Source organism: Hyaena hyaena, unplaced genomic scaffold (assembly GCF_003009895.1).
Source record: "Hyaena hyaena isolate Hyena2069 unplaced genomic scaffold, ASM300989v1 scaffold_32, whole genome shotgun sequence".
Lineage (NCBI taxonomy): Eukaryota > Metazoa > Chordata > Mammalia > Carnivora > Hyaenidae > Hyaena > Hyaena hyaena.
Genome location: NW_024080663.1, coordinates 5,635,327 through 5,648,873, shown reverse-complemented (window position 1 = coordinate 5,648,873; position 13,547 = coordinate 5,635,327). Strand labels below are relative to the sequence as shown.

The window sequence follows — 13,547 nt, the reverse complement described above, 5'->3', positions numbered from 1 at the left end:
TAACTACTATGCTCTGTTTTCTTATTTTTTATTTCTTATTTTATGTGTAAATCTTGCCTTAACTAAATCGAGGGCAGGGGCAGTATTAGAGGTTTTTCTAACAAATTGAACCAAATTTATTCCACTAGGCAAATGTTTAGCCTTAAATATTTGTTAGTTATTTAACTGTACATTATCAATTACTATCATTTTTCTTTATTACACTTGTATATTCAAAATACAGGACAGTCACAATACACTGTGACGCAGGTAATTTAAGTTATGCCGCTACCTTCTGGTACTGGCAGATTATATGCAGGCAGGTCGTTTGATCTGCTGAGATTCACTTTTGAATTCTGGATGACAAGAGTTAGATTAAATGATCTATAAGGCTTTTTTCATTTATATTTTTAAACTCCTTTATATTTAAACATTGCCTGTAGGTAAAATGTCAGCTACTGTATTAAGGCTAGAATAAAGATTTGAATTTAGAAACCAAAAATCTTTACCAAGGTAATGTTTCTTTTAATTTTTAAAAATGCATTTATTTAATTTGCTATACTGGTTTATTTTAGACAGGTTACTTGATACTTATTGCTGTTATGCTGGTGTCTCGAACGTACTGTGATGTTTGGATGATTCAAAATGGGACACTCATTGAAAGGTACTTTTCTATTCACCTTCCTCCTGTATGTATAAATACTATTTTGTCTCATATTTAACATTATCTCAAGAAAGAAAGAAATTCTAAATTACATATAAATATTTAAGTTAGGTTTTGTGTTTGTTCATTAACTTAACAGAAATTTACTGAGTATTTCCCATATGCCAGGCACCATGCTGCTCTGTGCTAGGGATATACTGGTGAGCAGGAGGGACCCTGTACTGAGCCTTGCAGAGCTGACAGTTTATAGAGGTTCGGGACAAGTAAACAAATTAAAAGGCAGTATATTAAATGCTGTAATAGGGATTTAAAAAAGTCACCAAGTTGGATATTGAAACTAATGAGATAATTTGGAGGAACAGATCAAAGCATTTCGGGGAATCACACTGAGAATGTTTACTGGAAGGAAGAAAACAATTCTTGGACATGTCTTTTAATTTCTGAAGTTAGTGCTTTATTTTTTTTTTTTCAGTTTAGTCTTTCTACATATTATCGCTACACTTGATAATTTTGAATTTAAAAAACTTACAATAACAGTTGGGATATTAACATATCCGTTGATAAAGATTTTGCTCCTCATGATACCAATTTGAACATCAGAGTAAAACATTTTTCTTGGAATTCTGTTTTCTAGTATGCAATATTTTATCAGAGAATTTCTTAAAGTAATTAATCTAAAAACTTTTTGAATGACAGTACTTAGAAGTTTTGAATGCTCCCAGATTGTGAAATAAAGGTTGATAATTTTTTCCCCTCATAGTCTTGATTTGCTTCTTAGGACTTAAGGATGAGGAAGAATGCTTTATGCACTTGTGTTCTGACTCTGCTCTTTAGGAGAATGCAGAAAGTTACATGCATAGGATTCAAGCCCCAACTACATGTCTCAGAACACGTGTAATGTGTAATTGTGTAGGCTCTTGGAGTAGACACAGGTCTCCCTGAAACCAGTGCTCAGCCTTTTTCTTGTAATCAAAGTAATACATGAACAGCTTAAGAAGGAATACATGAACTGGTCTTCATCATATGTACACCAGTCATGTGCCCCGTTCTTCCACTTTAACTGTCGTTCCCAGAGCCATGTTCTTTTCTTTTTACTGTTTCATCTCTGTCTCTGCGTTTCAGTGTAACTTACTCATGTTACTGTCCTAGATTTTTCAGTGTTAGAGAGCATGCATTTATTTCCTACTTAGGAAGATGAGAATTTGCTCCTTTTTTATTTTTTTAAAATTTTTTAATGTTTTATTTATTTCTGAGAGAGAGAGAGAGAGAGACAGTGTGAGCAGGGGAGGGTCATAGAGAGAGGGAGATATAGAATCTGAAGATAGGCTCCAGGCTCTGAGCTAGCTGTCAGCACAGAGCCCGACGCGGGGCTCAAACCCATGAGCCGTGAGATCATGACCTGAGCCGAAGTCGGATGCTTAACTGACTGAGCCACCCAGGCGCCCTGAGAATTTGCTCTTTTATACTCCTACCCATGCTTACCCTCTCCTGTTCTACCGTATTTATTGTTAAGTCAGAATTTACTGTTTACGTGAATTTGACTGTTTACAGCTGAGGTACATGCTGTGCTTTGTTTCTTTTGTATACAACTCTTTGGTTTTTTTCCTGGCATTTAAAAATTATAAGTTTTTGTGTGTTTGCCTTAGTTCTTTGCCTACTTCTTACTGATTCAGCTCAGGCTTATTGACAACCCTGTAAAATCTTTGTGTTATAATATGGTCCTACACACCAGGATTTGATTTTTATCTCTCTGTTTCCACTGCACCTCATACCTCTTGTTAGTTTCTTGTCTTCCTGCTCTAATCAGTATTGATTGCACTTTAAGCTCACTAAATCACAGTCCTGTTTGAATTTGCTTTTATCATGATCTTGGGAATTTCCTTTATCTTTCTCTTTTGCATTAAATAACCAATTTCCCTGAATCCTTTGTCTCCCTCTTCCTTAGTTTTCTTTCTCATTTTGGCAGGTGCAGTCTTTTTCTGAGAAAGGATACAGGGCAAGTAAATTTTTGAGGCCTTGTAGATCTGATAAGGTCTTTCTTTTTCTCTTAAACTTGACTGATAATTTAGCTATTAATGCATTCCAACTTGAAATTCATTTTTTGTTAGAATTTCGAAAGCATCTTCTGTTTGTTGTCTTCTGTAGAGCTCGGCAGTTCTCAACCTTGGTTGCAGGATGATTTGCATCATCCGGGGAATTTTGAGAACGATTAATATCTGGGCTCACCCCTAGACATTCTGATTCAATTAGTCATTACTTTTTGAAACATCCCAGTGATTCTCATTTGCAGCCGTGGTTAAACACTGCTGATCTAGCTGCCATGTTGGGTGCAGCGCCCGTTCCTGTGCTAATTGCCCGTCTTTAGCAGTACTTCTATTTTAAGCCCCTGTGGAAGCTCTCATTATCATTTTTTTAAATTCACGTATTGTTGGTATTTGGAAATTTTACTAGATATTGCTGTGATTTTTTTTTTCATTATTCTGAGCACTAGGTGAGCCTTTTTCTCCCTTCGCTTCCTCTTCCCTTCTTGCCCCTCCTTTTCTTAGGTAGGCTTCACACCCAGTGCAGAGTCCAGCACAGAGTCCAACGATGGGGTTTGAACTCATGACCCTGAGATCAAGACCTGAGCTGAGAGCTCATTGGATGCTTAACTGACTGAGCCACCCTGGTGCCCCACTAGGTGGGCTCTTTTCTTTCCTTTTTAAAAATGTATTTATTTATTTTTGAGAGAGACAGAGGAAACAAGCAAGGGGCAGAGAGAGAGGGAGAATCCCAAGCAGGTTCTGCACTGTCAGCATGGAGCCTGATGCAGGGCCCGAACTCACAAGCCGTGAGATCATGACTTGAGCTGAAACCAAGAGCCAGATGCTTAATCGACTGAGCCACCCAGGTGCTCCATACGTGGGCTTTTTTCTATTGAGAAACTCATTCTGTGTTCTGAGAAATTTTCTTGTGCTTTAAAAAAATTTTTTTTCTCTCCATTTTTTTTTTCTGTATTTCTTCTGGAATCCTTATTACCTGATTACCTGAGTGTTGGAACACTAGACTGATCATCTGATTCTTATAATTTCTCTATTGTTTTCACCTCTGATGTTTTCAAGGAAATTTCTTTTTACTGTATCATCCAGTGAATCTGTTTTTGTCATAATTTTATTACCAAGAGTTATCTTTTGTTTGGATGTTCATTTTTAGAGCAATCATTCTTTCAAGGGTGTGACTTTCTTTCCTTCTTCTCTTTCCTCCTTCTCTCCTCTCCTCTCCTTTTCTCTTATCCTTCCTTCCTTCCTTCTCTCTCTCTCTCTCTCTCTCTCTCTCTCACTTTCTCTCACTTTCTCTCACTATCTCTCTCTCTGCCTGCATTGTTTCTGTTTACTTCTTGGTTCTTTGTTGTTCTCATCTTTGTTGTTCCTTGTAAGCAAGTCTGTCACTCTTGTCTGTCTATTCACCTTTAAAAGTGAGAAACTTGGTAAAAGCCAAGTTGAGGGCGTATTGATTGTTGGGTCTTCCTGAATAGTGTTTTAGAGACAGTCTGGTCATTTTTGTGTTTGTACCCTAGTACGGAATTCGCTAACAAATTCTAAGAAGTTTGTCATAAACATAATTGAAGGGTTTATTCATTGCTGCTAGCGTATCAGCTTTGGAGGATCAATTTTATTGCTCAGTTCTGTTTGTATGATCTGTGTACATCAGTAATTTGAGTCTTTTGTATAATGTAGAGAAGACGTTTATACCCTTCTACATGATTATAGAAGTTTATATTTTTTCCTTTGATGGCTTTATTATCTAAATGCCATATCTGTTAATAAAAATACAGGTTCACCAATTATAGTATTGTTAAATACCTATAGCAAAAGTGTGCAGGTTATATCCACTATGAACATATTAGCTATCTGTGCAGAAAGTTACATATTATATATAAATAATCTTGTACAACCTTGGTATAGTATAAAAAAGTAGTTTGTTTTTCAAACTTTTTTTTTCCTTTTATTCACATTTTGTGATTTCATGTTTTTGTAATCCAAAAGAATAATATTTACTCTTCTAAACTAGGGATTTCCAACTTTGATTAAATAGACACTGATTATAATTTTCTCGCAGACTTAATGCCCTGGAGAAAATGCATTGCCAAGAGTAGGTGGTACATTAATTGATGACAATGGACAGGAGGAAGGTTATTATCTGGCATAAGCCAGCTTGTAATTCTGTTAGATAATCAATTTGTTGGGTACTCAGTTTTAAAATGTAGTTTTGCGATGTAGAATAAAAAGAAAAATAACCCTATTTAAAGGTTTCTAAATAACATATTATTTTGATACTATTTAAACTTACAGAAGAGTTGCAAGAACAGTGCAAGAAACATCCTTATACTCTTAACCCATATTCATCAATTGTGAAATGGTCATTTTAGAGTTAATTGTTAACTTTCTCCTTGATAAGTATTTTTGAGCCTCTGTGTACGAGATCTTTGATATGTGGTTACATTTAACATTTTTCAACATGTGAATTCATAATATGAAAATTTTATTTGAAAAAGAACACATTGTTCTAACTGGCTATTAATGCTACATTGTAAATTGGTTTATCTGTCTTTTCCTTTTTGCCTCTCCAAAGAAGTTTAGATTCACGTATTTTTCCTAAAAAAAAAAAAAAAAAAGTCTCAAAAAGATTCATTATGGCCTTTAATGTATGTTTAATGTCCTTTACACCTTTTAGGTTTATTTGTTAGCAGTGGGCTAAAGACTTTGGAGTAAAGGGAAATTTTAATAAGACAGACTTCTTTAATGTAGACACTGGTAATTCCATGATTTGAAGGAGAATCCTTCATTCTTTGTTGTTGCTATAATGGAATCATATAGATATATATTATTTTCACCCGTTTGGCTACAAGCAGCATTTTAAAATCACCAAATTATCATTTATAAGATGCTTATATGTTTTAGAAGTAAAGTGATGTAAACTGTAAAATTATTCTTTATTATTATTTTTCTTTTGCAGTGGAATAATAAGCAGAAATAAGGCTTTATTCAAGAAACCATTTTTTAACTTTATAGCTGCTACTCCAGTGGTAAACCATTGCTGAATGAGAGCATGCGCTTTACCAGATTTTTTAATCTTGTGTGTTTCACAGCTTGGGCAGCACTAAAGCGTTTTGGTTTTATGTAAAGTTTGGTTCAAGCCATTTTAATTTAAACCTCTAAACTTTTTGTACTGTCTTAATTGCTTCTTGTTTTTAATATTTTTGTTTCTACAGACATTTTTATGTAATTCTATTTTAGCTTTTTCTAGTTCAACATAAAATTAAAAAAACAAGTTGTTTAGCACTTCTACCAAAATTGGACTATTAATTTTTTATCAGTTTAACGGAGCATTTTGCACAGTATGTTCTGTCTGTGACAGAGTAGATGCTACATGCTACAGAGCTCTCTCTTTACGTCATACAGTAAGAGCTATGAGAAGACCTTTGGTAAAGACATTTGCTAGCTTTGTTTAACTCGAATTTTCCCAAATTTATTTGACCATGCAACTTTTTTGCTCTAAAAGACCGGTTAACATTACTTGGCATTATTCACCTACTCCTTCATAAAAAAAATAAAATTATTACTGTATCATTTTTTTTGTAGTGTGGAGCGCATTCTTATTTCTTTAAGTTTATTTTATTTGAGATAGAGAGAGCGTGAGCAGAGGAGGGGCAGAGAGAGAGAGAGAGAGAGAGAGAGAGAGAGATTCCCAAGCAGGCCCTGTGCTGTCAGTGTGGAGCCTGACTCTGGGCTTGATTCCATGAACTGTGAGATATGACCTAAGCCAAAATCAAGTCAGATGTTTAACCAGCTGAGCCACCCAGGCGCCCCCTGGAGCTAGGTTTAAATCATTTAGTGTATTGTTTTTCAAAATATATTTTAGTTATATTTGGGAATACTAGTAAGTATTATTTGAAAAAAGTGTGTGACCAGATGAGTTGTATCTTTTTAGTAGATCATAGACACATGGTACTCAGAGATCCTTATTTAACAGTGGTGGAACCCTTACTTTAAATAAGTTTTTTAATAGATATTTTTAGAACAGATAAACATGTAAAATAAATTCACGTGAAAGAAGAGTTGGTTTGGTTTAAGTGTGTTAACACATCTGAGGCCTCTGCAGAAGCATCCTGAGGCTCTGAGGAACCTCACTAATTTACTCTCTGATTTATGATTTAGTCCTGGGATCAGCAAGCAAGGCTCTGCAGGTCAAATCCCACTGCCATCTGCTTTGGAAGATTTTATTAGGACACAGCCAGTCTCATTCTTGGCCATTTTTGCTTCTGCAATTGCAGAATTGAATAGTTGGAACAGAGACCTTCCTGTCCACAAAAGCTTAAGATATTTACTCTTGACCTTTTACAGTGAGTTTGCTGATCTCTCATTAGTCTGTCTCTGGCATTAGTTCATACAAATGAGATTCAGGGTATTAAAATATTTAAAAACAAAGAAATAGTAGTTTATTTCATCCACAATAACCCATTCCTGGCTCTATAAAGTTGTTAATTGTTTTGCCATTTAAGCTCCTTTAGTGGCAGTTTAAGCCTTTTTAAAAAATTATCATTTTTACTAAGGAAATTATTCTTATTTAATTTTGCCATTTATAGAGGGATTTGCAGGTAACCTATTTAAAATGATTAAATTCAAAAGTTAGAAACATGTTTTTGCAAGAAAATGTTTTTCAGGATCTTTGTTTCTTATTGATTCTTTTGAGTCAGGGAAAATTTCCAAGAGTAATTTTAGAGCCTTACAGGTTTTTTAGTGTGAAATATTGCTTCTTTTGCAACTAATGCATTGCATGTGGTGGTTTGCAGTGGTATCATTGGTCGTAGCAGGAAAGATTTCAAGAGGTACTTATTCAACTTCATCGCTGTCATGCCTCTCGTAAGTGTAATTCTTTAAAAATCTTTATTTACATACAGACAAATTTGTATCTTACTAAAATCTTCAAAGATTTTTACTTCTTAACTTTAAAGATTTATGATACTAAGTTTCTATTTTGAGTTTAGTTTTGTAACTTACAGCAGAATCTTTCAATGTAAACCTTTATACTAGGTAGAAAAAAATAATTGGATTGATATGTACTTTTTTTTTTTTTTTAACCTTTAGGCCAGAGTATCTCTGATGTTTAGTAACATTCCACTTGATGGCAGTTGTGCCCCTCCCCCAGTTCTGATGACCAAGTATTTCTCTAGGACATTGACATATGTTCCATGGAGGCTGGGTGGGGGTAGACACGGTGGCAAAATCACCCTGATTGAGAACCATTGCTTTAGGCCATTTATAGTAACTTGAGCCACTAATGTAGTTTAAGTTAAATTGGAATTTGTTATGTATGTATGTATTTATTTTAAATGGTAATTTATTATCTGAATTTATTAAAAATAAAGGTCAGTGTTCAGTTTAAATCATAAGTGATTTTCTTAGCTTGGTTCTTTATTTTATTGTCACTGTAAGAATTTTAACATTATAAATATATCAGAGTAAGAAAAAAGCTTGATTGTAAAATCCAGTTAATTAGAAAATATGTCAGAAATTTAATAAAGCTTGAGGATACACATACATGGCTTTTAGACCTTTAAAAAAATTGAGATGAGTAGTATAGATATCAGTAAAAGACTGAGATTCAGTAGACAACCAGTGTTTTCTTGAGAAAATGTGTAAATGTGAGTTTGGAACTGTGGAAGAATAGCTAGAACTAGAATTTTCTAGTACTCTAGAAATACTCTGGAAATGGTATGAGTTGGTGTGAAACTTAGAGTATTTTTTTTAAACAAATGCAAATAGAATTTCATTGTCTAGGGTTGTCAGTGCTTGTAGTAGGAAACAAAATATAAACATATATGTCAGGACTCCTTTACATTGGATACAAGGGTGACAGATTAGGCTTTTTGTTTGTTTACAAAAAAGGTAGCAAGATGCTTCTTATAATTAATGATACTAACATATTCTAAAATTGAGTGTCACAGTTAGATGTTAATATATCAGGGTAGTACAGCCAATTGTATTTGGTTTAGCATATTCTCTTTGTATCTTTGTGAACTCTAAGTAAAACAGAACTGAATTATATCAATTTGGACTGTTGGTTATAAAAATCATAGGATTTGGGGACATAGCCAATGAAAGAGAAATGAATTATAATTTTATAAGTAGAAATGTAGTAAAACCACTAATATGTGTTTGTTTCAGATCTCTCTGGTTAATAACTTCTTGAAGTTTGGGTTAAATGAGCTCAAACTGTGCTTCCGTGTAAGACTAACTAAATACCTCTATGAGGAGTATCTCCAGTAAGTGATAACCTATTTTTATATTGAAAATACTTAATGTGAATAGAAATGCTTATGACATTGAGATATAGAAGTTTTATCTTTTTTTTTTTTTTTTTACAAATAGTTTATTGTCAAATTAGTTTCCACATAACACCCAGTGCTCATCCCCACAAGTGTCCTCCTCCATGCCCATCCCTCCCTCCCCCCCTCATCCATCAGTCCTCAGTTTTTGTCAGCATTCAAGAGTCTCTCATGGTTTGCCTCTCTCCCTTTCCCCCACCATTTCCCCCCTTCTTCTCCCGGTTGGTCCTCTGTTAAGTTCCTCCTAGTCCTCCTATACGTGCACACATATGATATTTGTCCTTCTCTGCCTGACTTATTTCGCTCAGCATAACACTCTCAAGGTCCATCCATGTTGCTACACATGGCCAGATTTCATTGTTTCTCATTGCCATGTAGTATTCCATGGTATAGATAAACCACATCTTCTTGATCCATTCATCTGTTGATGGACACTTAGGCTCTTTCCATGTTTTAGCTATTGTGGAGAGTGCTGCTATGAACATTGGGGTCCATGTGCTCCTATGCCTCAGCATTTCTGTATCCCTTGGGTAAATTCCTAGCAGTGCTATTGCTGGGTCACAGACACTTCTCCAAAGAGGACATCCAGATGGCCAACAGACACATGAAACGATGCTCAGCATCGCTCCTCATCAGGGAAATACAAATCAAAACCACACTGAGATACCACCTCACGCCAGTCAGAGTGGCTAAAAAGAAGTTTTATCTTTGTATTGAATACAAAGGAAATTGCTCTTAGACCCAGAAGCGTATAGGGAAAGACATCAGCGATTTAGACTCTACTCCTGGCTCTTTCCTTAATTGACAAGTCATCCTTCTCTGGACTTTCTTCCTTAACTCTAAAATAAATTAGGACAGTCTTTAGGGATTCTTCCAGTTCCAGACTTTTCTGTTTCTATGAATTTGCACTACGTGCTAGAATGTGATTTTTTTTTGTTTTAATGCCATTTTTTTTTTACTGCTATTTTAGAGCTTTTACATATTATAAAATGGGAAATCTGGACAACAGAATAGCCAATCCAGACCAGCTGCTTACGCAAGATGTAGAAAAGTTTTGTAACAGTGTAGTTGATCTGTATTCAAATCTTAGTAAGGTAAGTTTCTTTATTTTCTTTTTTAAAGTATCAGAAAATTATAGGCTCATTCAATTATTTCAACATATGGATGTTGTGATAAAGTAATAGAATTAAACAATATTACAGTAGAAAGAGCCTCTTGTTTTATAAGTGTAGATATATAGAAAGCAGAAAAGGTGGTACTAGATTTGGGGTTACATCTTAGCTTCTTATATACAGTGTCTTTACACTACATTGAGAAGCTACTGAGTTAAGTTACTAATAGCTAATTATCATGTAGAGCTACCTTAGTTGATGAAACGTGATACATGTTTTTCTCACTTGATGGTCGGTAGACGTTGGTCATTCTGTCTCTATTTTAAGTTTCTTGAGAAGAAGAACTGTTTCTTTTATGTATTTTTTGATCTGTGTACTGTTACAGTATGTTATATATAGTGGGAACTCTGCGTGTTGACAAGAGTGTGTTAAATGTTGAATAATATTTTATATTTATTGTGTTGTATTAGCTATCAATCTATGCATTCTAGTTCTTTTTAATTCCTTACCTTCTAATATTTACTTTTCAGCCATTTTTAGACATAGTTTTGTATATTTTCAAGTTAACAAGTGCAATAGGAGCTCAGGTGAGTTTAATCTATCTTTTAAATTGCTATAATACTGTGTTGTAAGTAGCTGGAGTGTTTGTAGGAATTTTTATACATCTCAAAGAATGTGCTTTTACAACATGTACCTAGTAAAGTCTACTTATAAAATCATTCTGTACTAGAGACTTGAAAAGTATTCTAATTTGGTGTTTTAATTTTCCTTAAGTCAGATACTTGAAAAGTTTCGGTGATGTTTATAACCAGAAGTGCTTAAGCAATGACATACATGTACTTACTGTTGTAAGGTAATGTCTACATAAAAAGAGATTTAGAGGCAGCCATTTTAATATGAAATTTTAATGTTAAAGTGTCAGAAATACAACCTTTAGGATGGCTATAACTGTTTATTATATAATATATAATTTTATAAAATGTAAATCGTTGACTATCTCATGAGCCTTATTCTGTCTTTCTGAAACTCATGTTGGTAAGAATGACCTTTAGATTGTCTTTGAGTATTTTCACTGAAGTATTAGTCATTTAATACTTTATTGTTACATATTTATTACACAACCATGTAATAATGTGGCTGTTTTATATATATATATATATATATATATATATATATATATACACACACATGTTTATATATACATTTTGTAGTTGATTAATATATAACTTATATAGTGGATTTAGCTTTTTGCCAGAATACTGGCAAATACAAAGTTTTTTATTTGAATTTTCTTATCTACCTTCCTAACTTTTTGCTACTCTGTGATCCAACTTTAATCATTCTAGTTTGTTTTTACTGTAAGCAAGTGAATAGGTCTAATCCCTCTTGTCTATATGCTCCAACATTTTTATGGTACTTATTACATTTTTATACTTAAATAATTTTTCCATGTATCCCTATATTCTGATTCTGATTCTCAAAGGTAGAAACTATGTTTTAGTTCTTTCCTTTGCCCATTCTTGTGGTAATTGTTGAATTGCATTGAATCAATCATATTTAATTTAAAAGATGTAGAATACACATTATAGTCCACACATCTTGTATTAGGTGGTAGGGATAAAAAGGATGAATAAAACAAAGTTCCTGTTGAAGAAGGTTTACAATCTAATGAAAGAATAGATATTCGGATTTTTATAGTGTAGAGTGATAAGTTCAGTAACAGAAGTTTGAATAAAATCTTTAGTGTCTGGAAGAATTGGAAGTGATATTTGAGCTCCTCTGAGGAGGATGAGTAGGCATCCGGTAGATATGTCAGGTTTGCCTGGACTGAGAACAACTTCATTGAATGGCGTGTTCAGAAAATTGTTTTTTCAGCATGGCAGAACATAGGACATAGGTGGGAGTGAGGGAGTGCCTGTGATGAGCTTGGAGAGGTGAGCTTAAAGCTTCTCCCTTGGGTTGGTCAGTGGGTGATGTGATGACTCATGACGTTAGAAGGTGTGGCAGCTGCAGGCAGGGTGTAGAAGGGAAGGGCAGTTAGAGCTAGCTTGGGGGGACTTTGCTTGAGGCCTTACAGATTAGTGAGGTGTAAGTGTGTGGCACTTACTTGGAGATACTGTCTTGGATTCTTAAGAGTGATGGACTCGAGTAGAGATAAAAATTTGGGAGAAGAGATCTAAGGAAGAAACCTCAAGGAATATTAACGTTCCAAGAGAAGGCAAAAAAGAGGTCTGAGGCTTTCTGTGCATTCTTAAGGGAATATCAGGAAGAGTTTCATCAGAAGAGTTTTAGATGCTCTAGGAAGAGTGTGGACTGCAGTTAGGAGTTTTTAGGTGAGCAAATTCAGGAGAGCTGGGGGATGAACTAAGTGTTGGAGGAGGAATTGATGAGCAGTTAAAAGCATGAAATGCCCAGTGTGTACTTTCTCAAAAAAGAGTTAAAGAGAAAAAAATTAACCAAAAGAGCAGTTTTTCTGAAAGCCACTGGAGCTAATTATACTAATTATAGAAGTTATACATGTTGCATCCGGTGAATTTATTATGATATGCTTGAACTTTGTGTATTGTCTTCCAATAATAATAGGGCCCAGCGACTATGATGGCCTACTTGATTGTTTCTGGGCTATTCCTAACTCGACTTAGAAGACCCATTGGTAAGATGACAGTAACTGAGCAAAAGTATGAGGGAGAGTATAGATATGTTAATTCCCGGCTCATCACAAACAGGTAAGGAGAAATGTATTAAAGGAATTTAGCTGTGGGGCACCTGGGCGACCCAGGCAGTTAAGCGTCCAACTTTGGCTCAGGTCATGATCTTGTGGTTTGTGGTTTCGAGCCCCACGTCAGGCTCTGTGCTGTGAGCACAGAGTCTGGTTTAGATCCTCTGTCCCCCTCTCTTTCTGCCCTTCCTCTGTTCTTGCTCTCTCAAAAATAAACATTAAAAAAATCTTTAAAAAATAAAAGAATTTCTTTGTATTAAAAATGTGTTTTTATGAGTATTGATGTCATAGAAGTTAACTCCAAAAGGTATTGGTAGACACTGTTACTAAAATTGTGTTTGTGTATTTCCCTCTTTTGAAAATATACGTTATGGAAGATAATCAGTTTATAAAATGGTAATCTTTTACATTTCTAACTTTTTCTTAACTGTGTAGTATCCTTGGTTCACCTCTGTGTATCATTTATTGACTAATTTTCTGTTAACTTTCACTTTAAGCATACTCAAAATATAATTCAAATTCTGATTTACTTATAATACTTCTTCAAAGAAAATTCTGTCTCAGCTTATCCACAAATACTTTTGAGGATGTGTTTGGAATACTTAGTAATTCAGTCTTCCTGCATCTGTCTCTGTTTTCTTGTTTTTCAGCTAGTTTCCAAAATAGGAAGAAAAAGTATTAGGCTCTGGAGCCAGCCTGACTCGT

General features: G+C 34.6%; 1 protein-coding gene across 1 annotated transcript in view; it reads left to right on the top strand.

The window, feature by feature from the left end:
• Positions 1 to 13,547, top strand: part of ABCD3 (ATP binding cassette subfamily D member 3) — a 69,447-nt gene that overhangs the window by 29,070 nt on the left and 26,830 nt on the right. Inside the window, exons 4-9 of the mRNA XM_039228465.1 lie at positions 555 to 643; positions 7,476 to 7,545; positions 8,851 to 8,948; positions 9,982 to 10,105; positions 10,654 to 10,710; positions 12,707 to 12,849. Of these exons, the coding sequence (XP_039084396.1) occupies positions 555 to 643; positions 7,476 to 7,545; positions 8,851 to 8,948; positions 9,982 to 10,105; positions 10,654 to 10,710; positions 12,707 to 12,849 (581 nt within the window). The remainder of the gene's footprint in view (positions 1 to 554; positions 644 to 7,475; positions 7,546 to 8,850; positions 8,949 to 9,981; positions 10,106 to 10,653; positions 10,711 to 12,706; positions 12,850 to 13,547) is intronic.